The following is a 14,639-nucleotide window of genomic DNA, read 5'->3' on the forward strand; positions in this document are numbered from 1 at the left end:
GGAAAAGGTGACTGAGCAAGAGGACCATTTAACCGCTTTGGAGGTCAAGGTGGGGCTGATGAAGGACCACCAGAAAAGGTTGAAGGAGAAGTTGGAGGACTTGGAGAATAGGTCCAGGAGACAGAACCCGAGGATCGTTGGCCTCCCTGAGGGCAGTGAGGGATCGGACGCGAGGACATATGTGGCAAGTATGCCGGAAACGTTGATGGGAGATGGGGCGTTTATGCGGCCCTTGGAAGTGGACAGAGCGCATAGGGCTCTTGCAAAGAAGCCGCGAACGAATGAACCGCCGAGGGTGATGGTGGTGCGAATGCACCGGTTCCTGGACAAGGAACAGATCTTGTGGTGGGCCAAGCAGGTACGGAGTTGCGTCTGGGAGAACTGTGAGTTGCGCATCTACCAGGGCCTGAGCGCAGAACTGGCCAGAAGGCAAGCTGGATTTAACAGGGCAAAATCAGCCCTCTTCAAGAAGGGGGTGAAGTTCGGGATGTTTTATCCAGGGTGTCTTTGGGTCACGTTTGAGGGCCAGGAACTTTATTTTGAATCACCGGACAAAGTTATGAACTTTATCAAGGACAAAAGGCTAGCAGGGGATTAAGGTCACTGAACACTGGGGAAGGGCATTGCGGTGGCGATTTGGTCAAAATCACTTCTGTGTTAAGACCATAAGACATAGGAGCAGAAGTAAGGCCATTCGGCCCATCGAGTCCACTCCACCATTCAATCATGGCTGATTTCATCTCCATTTACCCGCTCTCTCTCCATAGCCCTTAATTCCTCGAGAAATCAAGAATTTATCAACTTCTGTCTTAAAGACACTCAACGTCCCGGCCTCCACCGCCCTCTGTGGCAATGAATTCCACAGACCCACCACTCTCTGGCTGAAGAAATTTCTCCACATCTCTGTTCTAAAGTGACTCCCTTTTATTCGAAGGCTGTGCCCCCGGGTCCTAGTCTCCCCTGCTAATGGAAACAACTTCCCTACGTCCACCCTATCTAAGCCATTCATTATCTTGTAAGTTTCTATTAGATCTCCCCTCAACCTCCTAAACTCCAATGAATATAATCCCAGGATCCTCAGACGTTCATCATATGTTAGGCCTACCATTGCTGGGATCATCCGTGTGAATCTCCGCTGGACCCGTTCCAGTGCCAGTATGTCCTTCCTGAGGTGTGGGGCCCAAAATTGCTCACAGTTTTGAATATGCAGTACTCTCTGTAACAGGGAGTTATTTTTATTTGCCCCTTCCTTTTTTCTTTGTGATAAGATGTTTGAGCAGCTGCTCAGAAATGTAAGGTTCCATTGGAAGGTGGGTGGAGGAATTTTTTCTACTGTTTGTTTACTGGGGACTATGATGCTTTGAATATGTTTGTCCAAGCCCGGGGGGGGGGGGGGGGGGTGGTGGAGAACAATAGGGAGATAGGATGTCTGGTGCCATGGGTGGGAGCTACCAGGCTGGCTAGCTGAGCTAGCTCACGGGAGCACAGTGGGGGGGTGAGCAGGTGAAAATTTGATATGGGGAGTTGGGTTTCTGGTGCTGTTACTAGGGGGGAGGGAGCTGCTCTGCTGACAGGGGAGGAACTGTTGCTAGGGGACAAAAGGGAGGTCAAAGATGGCGGAGGCGAGAGACGCGAGCTGGCGGCTGGCCTAAGAAGGGTGATGGCTAATCGGCAAGGGGGGGGGGGTAAACTCGTGAATGTATACGCACCAAACTGGATGATGTGGAATTTATGAGGCGAGTTTAGGCAAGATCCCGGACCTAAAATCACATAATCTGATCATGGGGGGGGGAGATTCCAATACAATCATTGATCCAGGGTTGGACAGGTCAAAATCTAGCACAGGGAGGGTGCCAGCCGTAGCAAAGGAATTAAAGGGGTTTATGGAGCAGACGGAGGGAGTAGACCCATGGAGGTTCAAATGGCCAAGAGTGAAGAAGTTTTCTTTTTTTTCCCCCCAGGTCCACAAAATATATTCTCGGATCGACTTTTTTTTATTCTGAGCAGGACTCTGCTGCTGGAGGTGGTGGATACAGAGTACTCGGAAATCGCGGTGTTGGATCATGCCCCACATTGATCTACGGGTTAGCATGGAGAGAGGGCAGCGCCCGTCATGTAGGCTGGTTGTGGGACTATTAGCAGATGAGGGCATGTGTGAGTGGGTGAGCAAGTCCATCCAGAGCTATTTGGAAATAAATGAAAAAGGGGGAAGTCTCGGCAGCAACGGTGTGGGAAGCACTGAAGGCAGTGGTTAGAGGGGAGCCAATATCGATACGGGCCCATAGGGAAAAGGTGGAACGAGCAGAGGGATAGGTTGGTTGGGGAGATACTCCAGGTGGATAGGAGATATTCGGAAGCCCTGGACGCAGGGCTACTGAAGGAGCGGCAGAGGCTACAGATGGAGCTTGGGCTGGTGGTGGTGCCTGGGGCTGGTGGGCAGGGAAGGTGGTGGAACAACGGAGGAAGGCAAGGTGTATGAGTATGGGGAAAAGGCCAGTAGAACACTAGCACACCAGCTGAGGAAAAGAGGGGCGGCCAGGGAGATAGGGAGAGTAAAGAACAGAGGTGGGAATGTGGTCCTGGACCCAGTGGAGTGAATGAGGTGTTTAAGGACTTTTATAGCAAGTTATATGAGTCGGAACCCCGGCTGGGGTGGAGGGGATGAGGCAATTCCTGGGTCAGCTGAGGTTCCAGAGGGTGGAGGAAGAACTGGTGGAAGGGCTGGGAGCCCCAATTAAAATTGAAGAAATAATGGAGGGGCTGGAGGGCATGCAGTCGGGCAAGGCCCCGGGGCCGGACGGCTCCCGGTGGAATTCTACAAGAAGTTCTCGGAGATATAGGGCCCACTGCTGGTGAGGACATTTAATGAGGCAAGGGAGCGGGGTGTCCTTCCCCCAACAATGTTGCAGGCCTCGATCTCATTGATTCTGAAACGGGAGAAGGACCTTGAACTATGCGGGTCATACAGGCCGACCGACCTCCCTATTAAATGTAGACGCCAAACTGCTGGCGAAGATACTGGCCGCAAGAATAGAGGATTGTGTCCCGTGGGTGATAGGGGAAGACCAGACAGGGGTTTATAAAGGGCAGGCAACTCATGGCCAATGTTAGAAGGCTCTTAAACATTATGATGCCCTCAGAGGAGGGGGGGGGTTGCGATGGATGCGGAGAAGGCCTTTTGATCGGGTGGAGTGGAATTATTTGTGGGAGGTGTTAGGAAGGTTAGAGTTTGGTCAGGGCTTAATTGATTGGGTGCGATCAGCACCGGATGGATGATTGGAGCAGACAGAGCCAGTTATCATCATTGTGCTAACTCCTGGCTCATCTGCATCCCATCTGCTGTCACTGGAGGGATTAAAACCTCTTCTGCAAATAATTCTCTGGGAGATTTAATGCCTACCTGAATAGGTCAACAGGGCCTTGACTAACTTCATCCAAAATATTGCACTTCGGACAGTGCAGCACACCATGTCAGCCTAGATTACGTGCTCAAATCCTGGACTGAAGCTTTAACCGGTGATGTTCCGACTCAGATGGGAAAGTTACCACTGAACCAAGACAGATGGCCAAGCTTAGACTTAATACCCTATATGCCCAAGTTAGAAGATACTAGAGCAGCAAAGTAAGTAGATGAAGAGAAGAACTGTGCCTCAGAACTAGCCAGAAAGGAACAATGAGAGCCAACGGTCTCAAAACCCCACGGAGGTACAAAAAGTATTAAATGGTAGACAAGATGAAGACGGATATCAAACCAGTCATAGCCCACCAGGGGCATCAGTAATGAAAAAGTAATGTGTCTTAAAAACATAGAAGAAAGTCAAGCGAAAGATGAGCTTAAATGGATGGAAACATTTTTCTACTATTTAACAGTTTTCCCCGAGAAATTTGTACAATAAAAGTCTGATCAGATGACTCATTTCCAAGCACACGCATACTGACGAAATGGAAGCTTTGGGGACTTTCTGGTTGGATTGGTGCTCATTTTGCATCAGCTGGTGGAACCGATGGATAATCAGGTTCCTGCACTTGGTACAGAGTAATATCCTCTTTTCTGGGATTCAGTTATAACCACAAGTATAATGGGCAATAAGGGATGAAGAAAATAGAGTGGGAAAAGCCCTTTTCAGGTTGGTGCACCAGTAAACTCTCGGCACTTTTAACCCAGAAAATGTAGCCCCCACCCGTAATGGCTTCTCAAAAATATATATATATTTTTTTTTAAATGGAATGGGAAAATTCTATCTTAAAAAGAATTCTTGCTCCATTTTTCACCTCACTTCTCTTTAAGGTGTTAACATCGAATGGGAAAACAGTTGCATAGGCACAATCTACATGCCCCCACAGGCATCTTTGCCATTGCCCATTTGTTTGTGGACCTGAACAGCAAGTGAGCAAGCTAGTCAATGTGGATAGCATCACACTCCATTCTCATCCTAAACTCTTCCCAACATCTGGACATTTTCCAGGCGAATGTCATTCAATAACCATTGGGAATTGGACCTCTGGTTACTTTCCCCTCCTTAGCCTGGGAATGGAGAGGTTGATGATAACACCAGGGATGTTACCCCAGGTGAGGACAGCTAACACAGTATAGGCCCGCATCATGTCTGTGTGGCCTGGTGCTTAAACCACCAGGTGACGAAGGGAGCTCCTCCTGGGAGTTTCAGTAAAAACAAAACTATTTCAAACCAGCTCTGTAAGCAGTGATCAGTCAAGGAGAGAAAACCCAAAATAAAAAATTGCTACTTACTTTGATAATTTTACCCACTCCCACCTGTTTGGGGCAGAGCTCATTTGCCAAAAGCTTGGTTGAAAAGCTGGCTCCACAGCAGTCCAGCTGAAAGAGAAACAGGGTGGGGATAGAGGAAAGAAATTAAAGCTGGACGATAATCTCACTTTGATACGGTAACTACAAAGAACAAAGAACAAAGAAATGTACAGCACAGGAACAGGCCCTTCGGCCCTCCAAGCCCGTGCCGACCATACTGCCCGACTAAACTACAATCTTCTACACTTCCTGGGTCCGTATCCTTCTATTCCCATCCTATTCATATATTTGTCAAGATGCCCCTTAAATGTCCCTATCGTCCCTGCCTCCACTACCTCCTCCGGTAGTGAGTTCCAGGCACCCACTACCCTCTGCGTAAAAAACTTGCCTCGTACATCTACTCTAAACTTTGCCCCTCTCACCTTAAACCTATGCCCCCTAGTAATTGACCCCTCTACCCTGGGGAAAAGCCTCTGACTTTCCACTCTGTCTATGCCCCTCATAATTTTGTATACCTCTATCAGGTCGCCCCTCAACCTCCTTCGTTCCAGTGAGAACAAACCGAGTTTATTCAATCGCTCCTCATAGCTTATGCCCTCCATACCAGGCAACATTCTGGTAAATCTCTTCTGCACCCTCTCTAAAGCCTCCACATCCTTCTGGTAGTGTGGCGACCAGAATTGAACACTATACTCCAAGTGTGGCCTAACTAAGGTTCTATACAGCTGCAACATGACTTGCCAATTCTTATACTCAATGCCCCGGCCAATGAAGGCAAGCATGCCGTATGCCTTCTTGACTACCGTCTCCACCTGTGTAGCCCCTTTCAGTGATCTGTGGACCTGTACTCCTAGATCTCTTTGACTTTCAATACTCTTGAGGGTTCTACCATTCACTGTATATTCCCTACCTGCATTAGCCCTTCCAAAATGCATTACCTCACATTTGTCCAGGTTAAACTCCATCTGCCATCTCTCCGCCCAAGTCTCCAGACAATCTAAATCCTGCTGTATCCTCAGACAGTCCTCATCGCTATCCGCAATTCCACCAACCTTTGTGTCGTCTGCAAACTTACTAATCAGACCAGTTACATTTTCCTCCAAATCATTTATATATACTACAAAGAGCAAAGGTCCCAGCACTGATCCCTGTGGAACACCACTGGTCACAGCCCTCCAATTAGAAAAGCATCCCTCCATTGCTACCCTCTGCCTTCTATGGCCTAGCCAGTTCTGTATCCACCTTGCCAGTTCACCCCTGATCCCGTGTGACTTCACCTTTTGTACTAGTCTACCATGAGGGACCTTGTCAAAGGCCTTACTGAAGTCCATATAGACAACATCTACTGCCCTACCTGCATCAATCATCTTAGTGACCTCCTCGAAAAACTCGATCAAGTTAGTGAGACACGACCTCCCCTTCACAAAACCGTGCTGCCTCTCACTAATACGTCCATTTGCTTCCAAATGGGAGTAGATCCTGTCTCGAAGAATTCTCTCCAGTAATTTCCCTACCACTGAAGTAAGGCTCACCGGCCTGTAGTTCCCGGGATTATCCCTGCCACCCTTCTTAAACAGAGGAACAACATTGGCTATTCTCCAGTCCTCCGGGACATCCCCTGAAGACAGCGAGGATCCAAAGATTTCTGTCAAGGCCTCAGCAATTTCCTCTCCAGCCTCCTTCAGTATTCTGGGGTAGATCCCATCCGGCCCTGGGGACTTATCTACCTTAATATTTTTTAAGACACCCAACACCTCGTCTTTTTGGATCACAATGTGACCCAGGCTATCTACACCCCCTTCTCCAGACTCAACATCTACCAATTCCTTCTCTTTGGTGAATACTGATGCAAAGTATTCATTTAGTACCTCGCCCATTTCCTCTGGCTCCACACATAGATTCCCTTGCCTATCCTTCAGTGGGCCAACCCTTTCCCTGGCTACCCTCTCGCTTTTTATGTAAGTGTAAAAAGCCTTGGGATTTTCCTTAACCCTATTTGCCAATGACTTTTCATGACCCCTTCTAGCCCTCCTGACTCCCTGCTTAAGTTCCTTCCTACTTTCCTTATATGCCACACAGGCTTCGTCTGTTCCCAGCCTTTTAGCCCTGACAAATGCCTCCTTTTTCTTTTTGACGAGGCCTACAATATCATTCGTCATCCAAGGTTCCCGAAAATTGCCGTATTTGTCTTTCTTCCTCACAGGAACATGCCTGTATAATAATAACAGAATAAGTCTTAATGATCCTGAAAGCCTTCTAACTCCAGATACAGCAGTGCTAAACTGACAACACCCCACTGGTTCAGAATGGAAAGGCTAGCAGACCCACAAATATCAGAGACACACACAGACGAGAGTGCCTAGCACTTGTTCATAAGCCCAATAGCTCATGTCGCCTTGCCTGGCAGTTTAAACAGGGACAAGTAGACCAAGTTATCATTTTCACCATCCCAGGTGCCTGTACCTGAAACTTTAAATGTAGAGCTGTGAATATCAATATCTCCACCATAACAAGACCTCATTCCCAGGAGCTTGTATCCCATTATTTGCAGCATTAGACAGGTAGCCCCTCAATTCCATTCCCAGTCCCTCAGCATCTAGAATCTCCACACCAGGGGCGAGATTCTCCGACCCCCCCGCCGGGTCGGAGAATCGCCGGGGGCTGGCGTGAATCCCGCCCCCGCCGGTTGCAGAATTCTCCGGCACCGGATATTCGGCGGGGGCGGGAATCGCACCGCGCCGGTTGGCGGGCCTTCCCGTGCGATTCTCCGGCCCGTATGGGCCGAAGTCCCGCTGCTAAAATGCCTGTCCCGCCGGCGTAGATTAAACCACCTACCTTACCGGCGGGACAAGGTGGCGTGGGCGGGCTCCGGGGTCCTGGGGGGGGGGCGCGGGGCGATCTGGCCCCGGGGGGTGCCCCCACAGTGGCCTGGCCCGCGATCGGGGCCCACCGATCCGCGGGCGGGCTTGTGCCGTGGGTGCACTCTTTTCCTTCCGCTTTCGCCATGGTCTCCACCATGGCGGAGGCGGAAGAGACTCACTCCACTGCGCATGCACGGGAATGCAATCAGCGGCCGCTAACGCTCCCGCGCATGTGCCGCCCGGAGATGTCATTTCCGTGCCAGCTGGCGGGGCACCAAAGGCCTTTTCCGCCAGCTGGCGGGGCGGAAATCCGTCCGGCGCGGGCCTAGCCCCTTAAGGTTGGGGCTCGGCCCCCAAAGATGCGGAGCATTCCGCACCTTTGGGGCGGCGCGATGCCAGACTGATTTGCGCCGTTTTGGGCACCAGTCAGCGGACATCGCGCCAATACCGGAGAATTTCACCCCAGATATTCCTTTTTCGAGATTATCCGGCGCAATGAGTACAGTCATGTCAGACAGGGGCCCGTTAAGGAGTGTGCCTGATTTTCTGTCCATTCAAAATAACAGCAGAAAAGCCATCAGGCTCCACCGGTTACTCATCAAAACAAGTAATTCAATGCTCCATAGATACACGAACACGAAAACTTGTCTTTCCATTAACATCGCCTTCCATTTTATTTACCTTACACATCTTCCTCATGACCCCACCCCAGGGCCATGACATGGCACACCCCCACCGAGAGAAAACCCCTCTCACGGAAAATGTGTAACTTACTCTATTACCTCCATCTCTCAGGATGGATGTAGAATGTGCACAACCTCTGCTCACCTCCTTGCGATACAGTATTGCTGAGATAACTCATCCACCTTGTACGCCCAATCAGAAGTCCCAGATCCTGCTCATGCAATTCCGATTTATTTTAAACAGCACAAGACTTCCCTTTCACTAATTTTGAAGTGATGTAATTAAATTCCCAGCCAACGCTGAATGAGTGACTTGACCTTCCCCCACATTCCACCTCTCCCAGACCAAAACAACTTCATAGAAACAGTGGCAGCATTGTGGGATCTCCTCCCTCCTCCAGAGTAGCAAAATGGGCAGATACAACAGCTTCCCTATCGGAATAAAAATTAAAACAAACAAGAAATTTCCACAGGCATTTCTGTAGCCTCGGCAGGAGATTGGCACAAACCCAACAGAAATAACAAACTGCAGTTTTTCACCATTCACCAGATTGCTGTGGAGTGGATGGGAGGGCCACCTCCTCGGATCGCCCACTGGAGAAACCCGATGGAAATTCTAGGCACAGGGTGAAGCAGCAAGATCAAATAGTCCGCAGCAACACATCCAAACACCACAGGAAGTAGAGTGATATTCATTCACACCCAGAACTCCTTCAAATTGCGTTGCATAATTGAGAATATGTCTGTCTCACCGCCTTGTGCATTGCAATCAACACAGTTTTAGCCTGCTCCTTCTTCTCTTGGCTTTGCAGTGGTGTAATATAAGCTGTGGAGGCTTGGTCATAGAACGCTTTAATCTCCCGAGCTACCTGTGAGAAAAATAAAATGTTTAGCTCCACACTGGAAAACATTTAAGCTCCAAACAAAAGAACGAGATGCTTTGGTGGCAGATGTAGAGTCCCCAGCTCTAACCCTCTCCACTCACAAAATCACATCTGCTGCCACTTAGGAGACTCATACATTTTTCAAAGATATATCATTAATTCCTTTTTTTTTTGAGCTGGGAAGATCTGCACTCCCATTACTCTTACTGATGCCTGGTCACATCATTCAAAAGATTCCATGTTATTATCCCAATGTTACATCTCTTTCCTATAGACCACCAAGCCTTAGTGAAATAAATTTGCAAAAGTGGTGATTGATAACCCTCTGGTATCACACCCAAGCAGTTAGAATACAAGACTAGACAGTGAGTGCCAGGTGCCTGTGGCACTCCCTGCTCCCCTCAACCTCCCTCTCAGCTGTCAGTACAGTCCCCCTCCCTCTACAAGTACACAATCCAATCGTCCCCCCCTAATCCCATTAAGGTACAGTAAACGTCCATTTGAGATCTGCTTGTCCCCACCTTTCACCCAATACAAGGTTCAGCAGTTCTGTTCCTCAAGGTTTCACATTAATGCATGACTTTGTAGCCTTGCCAGCATAGATGGAGTTAATTCTATCCCCCCCTCCCCCCAGAACAAAGTCAGTTAGTCCCCTCCCTTCGTCCCCAAAGCAAGATCTTGTAACCTCCCTCCTTCCCAAACAATACGCCGGATAGTTCTCCATATTCTGCTACCCAGTACAAGGTTCCCATCCCACTTCTCCAATCACAGTGCTGCTTACTTTGGGAATTCAGGAGTACTTGAGATTACTAACCTCATCTTTGTTTACAAATCCCCAGATCCCAGCAGCCACCTCACAAGCAAATAGGATCACCAGACAGGCGAAGAACTGAAGGAAAAAAAGGGGGAGAACATAACATTAACGCAGCTTTGGTCACTAACATCTGCATAGCATGACACAGATAAGCTACAGGCTTTCCATCATATCAAACAACCCAACAGAATCAATGAAGCTGTATAGTGCCATTAAAGTTAATACCGAGGCACTTCACAATGGAAAGAGGGGAATGGACACAGCATCATAGTGGAAACATGAACTATGAAAAAGTGGATGAGTTCAGAGTGAACTTCGAGAATTGGGTCAAGATTGTTTTGTAGCACAAACTGCAGTATGAAGTGAGGTATATTGTAAAGGGCATGATAGTCAGAGGAGCCAATATCCAGGAAGCAAACAGAATGTTGGAGGAAGTTGCAGAATAATCAAATGACGGATCTTAAACATGATATTTTAAGGGACTGAAAGTAATGGAAGATAAGAGGAGGAAGATGGCGACTACAACATGGGACAAGAAAAGATTACTTTTCAATCTTGCTATTCCCGGGCCTCAAAAATCATTTCACATCTACTTCAGACGTGTTTCCATCTCTTAGTTGACAGATTCTACTGCGCAAGAGAATCAGTCGACCATCGAAACCGCTTTGCGGTCCTAGCCATGTATAGAATACCCATTTAAATCTATTTGAGGCACTTCTACCTGCTGAAGAGTCTCCACGCAGCAGAGGGGGAGGGGGGGGGGGGGGGCATAATCGAGGGGGGATGCCGCACAGCAGACGGGGGATGCGATTCTGCACAGCATCTTACAGAATTCTTTTTGAAAATCCAAATACAACACATTCACCGGTTGCCCTTATATACACACACCGGTATTTAAAATCTCAAAAGACAAAGATTTATCAAAATCATAGGCAGCGGGAGCAGTTGATCATTTGGATCATGGCTAATCAAACTGCAGCCTTAACTCCACGTTTGCCTGTCCCCCATGACCTTAGACTCATTCATCAAAAATTTGGCTAGCTCAGCCTTAAATATATTCAATGACCCAACCTCCAGTGCTAAGTGTGAAGATCCCTTCTATTTAAACTGTGCCCCTTAGTTCTATATTTCCCGACAAGAGAAAAATCTTTCTGCATCTACCCTGTTAAACCCCCTCAGAATCTATGTTTCAATAAGATCACCTTTCATTCTTCTAAATGCTAACGAGCAAAGGGCCAACTTGTTCAACCTTTCCTCATTAGACAACTCCTTTCACCCAGGGAGCAGCCATGTGAACCTTCTCTGGACTGCCGACAATGCAAGAGCTCCTCTCAAGACCAAAATTGTAATCAGTATTCTGTACTGTTGTAGCCAAGACTTCCTACTGATATTCCATTCCCACTGAAACATTCCATTTGCCTTCTAATTACTTGCTAACATTTTAAGATTCATGTACAAGACACACAAATCTGTACTAGTCTCTCTCCATTTAAATAATACTCGGCTTTTCTAGTCTTCTTGCCAACGTGAACCTCACATTTTCCCACATTAATAATACATCCTACAGTATTTCATGGGAACAAAGGAGCAGGAGTAGGCCATTTGGCCAGTCGAACCTGTTCCACCATTTAATAAGATGGCTGATCTAGCTGTGGTCTCAGCTCCACTTTCCTGTCAATCCCTGTAATCCTAGACTCCGTCGCCTAATAAAAATCTAACTCTGCCTTGAATAAATTCAAAGATGTAGGCTCCACTACTTTCTGGTGAAGAGAATTCCACACACCAAGGACCCTGTTGGAGAGAAGGTTTCTCCCCATCTCAGTTTGCCCTTGGTTCTAACCTCCTGCAAGATGAAGCATCCGCCAGGTATCCACCCTATCCAGTTCCCTCAGGGTTTCAATATCACCTCTTATTCTTCTAAACTGCAATCAGTATAGGCCCAACCTGCCCGACCCTCCTTCATCCCAGGAATGAGTCGAGTGAACCTTCTCTGAACTGCTTCCAAAACAATTCTATCATTTTTTCCCCCAAATAAGGAGACCAAAACTGTACACAGTTGTCCAACTGTGGTCTCACCAAGGCCCTGTACAGTTGCAGTAACTTTCCCAGTTTCATATTCCTTTCTTGCAATAAAAGCCAACATTCCGTTCACCTTCCTAATCACTTGCCATAACTGCATACTAACTTTGAGTCGATGCACCAGACACCCAGATCCCTCTATACCATGGGGTCTGCAATCTCTCTCTATTTAAATAGTATACTGCTTTTCTATTCCTGCTAAAATGAACAAGTTCATATTTACTCATGTTTTACACCATCTGCTAAATGTTTGCCCACTCACTGAACAAGTCTATATCGCTTTGCAGACACTGGACATCCTCTTGATAACATACATACTTTCCTACCTATCTTGGTGTCATCAGCAAATCAGGATACACTGCCCCTTCTTCCAATCATTAAAAAGGCTGTAAATAGTGGGCGATTCAGCATTGATCCCTGTGCCACTCCACTAGTTAAGCTTACCAATCTGAAAATGCCGGTTTCAATCTATTCTCCACTTCCCAAGCTAACCAAAAATCCTTTGCCTCGTGCTAATATGTTACGTCGGGGACTTCCGGGTGCAGCGATGACCAGCTAAGTCGCACGTTTCGGCAGCTCCCGGCGGAACGGACTTTTGGGCTCTTAATAGGAGCCCCATCGGCAATTTTAACGGCAAATAACACTGTGGTAATTCAGAAGGGAATCCCCCCTGGACACGGATGGAAAAAAAAAGAGAGGAAAGTAGCCGGATTGCGGTGGATCCTCAAGAGCAGCGGCCAGGAAGGCAGGCACAAAGCAAGATGGCGTCGGAAGGAGGCAGTTTAATATGGGGCCCGGACCAACAATAGTTCCTGCGGTGTTGCGTAGATGAACTCAAAAAGGAGACGAAGAAGGAGCTGTTGGCCCCGATATTACAAGCGATTGAGGGGCTAAAGGAGGAGCAAAAGACCCAGGAACAGGAGCTTCGGGTCGTGAAGGCAAAGGCTGCTGAAATGAGGACGACATACAGGGCCTGGTGGTGAAAACGGAGATCCACGAGGCACAACACAAAAGATGTGTGGAAAGGCTGGAGGTGCTGGAGAATAATGCGAGGAGGAAGAACCTAAGGATTCTTGGTCTTCCCGAAGGTGCAAAAGGGGCGGACGTCGGGGCATATGTGAGCACGATGCTGCACTCGTTAATGGGATCGGAGGCCCCGACGGGTCCGCTGGAGGTGGAGGGAGCCTATCGGGTTATGGCGCGAAGTCCGAGGGCTGGAGAAATTCCTCGAGCAATAGTGGTGAGATTTCTCCGATATAAGGACAGAGAGATGGTCCTCAGATGGGCAAAGAAAACTTGGAGCAGTAGGTGGGAGAATGCGGTGATCCGCGTATATCAAGATTGGAATGCGGAGGTGGCGAGAAGGAGGGCAAGCTTTAATCGGGCCAAGGCGGTGTTGCATAAAAGGTCAAATTCGGAATGCTGCAACCGGCAAGACTATGGGTCACACATCTAGGGAAACACCACTACTTCGAAACGGCAGACGAGGCGTGGACATTTATTGTCGAGGAGAAGCTGGAGTGAGCGGGCCAGAAAAAGAACGTTTGGGACAAAAGTGGGGGGGTGAATTTGTGGGATGAAGGGGGAAAAAGGGGGAAGAGAGGACTTCCCAAGTTGTTAAACCTGCGACCCTGTAACTTCTCTCTCTTCCCCATGTCGTGAGGGAGGATGAGGAGCTGAGGGCGCCGGCCATTGGGGGCGGGGCCAAAAGGGAAGCGCGGGCTTTGTTTCCGCGCTATGGTAATCATGGCGGGAACAGGGAAGCAGGAAGGAGGGGGCCTCGCACAGTGTGAGCCGAGGTCACGGGGGGAAGCCGAGGTAGGCCAGAGTTTGCTGACTTCTGGGAGCAACATGGGGGGTGCAATTACGCTAGCTTGGGATCTAGCGGGGGGGGGGGGGGGGTTAACTGGGTTGCTGCTGCTGGGGAGAAGGGGGAGCTGGTATGGGGGGGGGGGGGCGCCGCCTGGGGGGGGATACAGCTACGTGGGAACCGGGTGAGGAGCTGGATTGAAAAAGGAAATGGCTAGTCGTCAAGGGGGGGGGGGTAAAGAGCCCCCCAACCCGGTTGATCACGTGGAATGTGAGAGGGCTGAACGGGCCGATTAAGAGGGCACGGGTACTCGCACACCTAAAGAAACTTAAGGTAGATGTGGTTATGCTTCAGGAGACGCATCTGAAGCTGATAGACCAGGTTAGACTTCGCAAAGGATGGGTGGGGCAGGTATTTCATTCGGGGCTAGATGCAAAAAACAGGGGGGTGGCCATACTAGAGGGGAAGCGGGTAATGTTGGAGGCAAAGACTATAGTGGCGGCAGATACGTGATGGTGAGTGACAAACTGCAAGGGGAGGCGGTGGTATTAGTGAACGTGTATGCCCCGAACTGGGATGATGCCAATTTTATGAGGCATATGTTAGGACGAATCCCGGACCTAGAAGTGGGGAAGTTGGTAATGGGTGGAGACTTTAATACGGTTCTGGACCCAGGGCTGGACAGATCGAGGTCCAGGAGGCCGGCTGCAGCTAGGGTGCTTAAGGATTTTATGGTGCAG

General features: G+C 48.8%; 1 protein-coding gene across 1 annotated transcript in view; it reads right to left on the reverse strand.

Moving 5' to 3' along the window:
* LOC140431054 (CD81 antigen-like) overlaps positions 1–14,639 on the reverse strand; it is a 111,090-nt gene that overhangs the window by 8,098 nt on the left and 88,353 nt on the right. The window contains exons 4-6 of the mRNA XM_072518971.1: positions 10,011–10,085; positions 9,065–9,181; positions 4,751–4,837 (exon numbers count right to left, since the gene is read on the reverse strand). Coding sequence (XP_072375072.1) covers positions 4,751–4,837; positions 9,065–9,181; positions 10,011–10,085 — 279 coding nt within the window. The remainder of the gene's footprint in view (positions 1–4,750; positions 4,838–9,064; positions 9,182–10,010; positions 10,086–14,639) is intronic.

Source organism: Scyliorhinus torazame, chromosome 10 (assembly GCF_047496885.1).
Source record: "Scyliorhinus torazame isolate Kashiwa2021f chromosome 10, sScyTor2.1, whole genome shotgun sequence".
Taxonomy (NCBI): domain Eukaryota; kingdom Metazoa; phylum Chordata; class Chondrichthyes; order Carcharhiniformes; family Scyliorhinidae; genus Scyliorhinus; species Scyliorhinus torazame.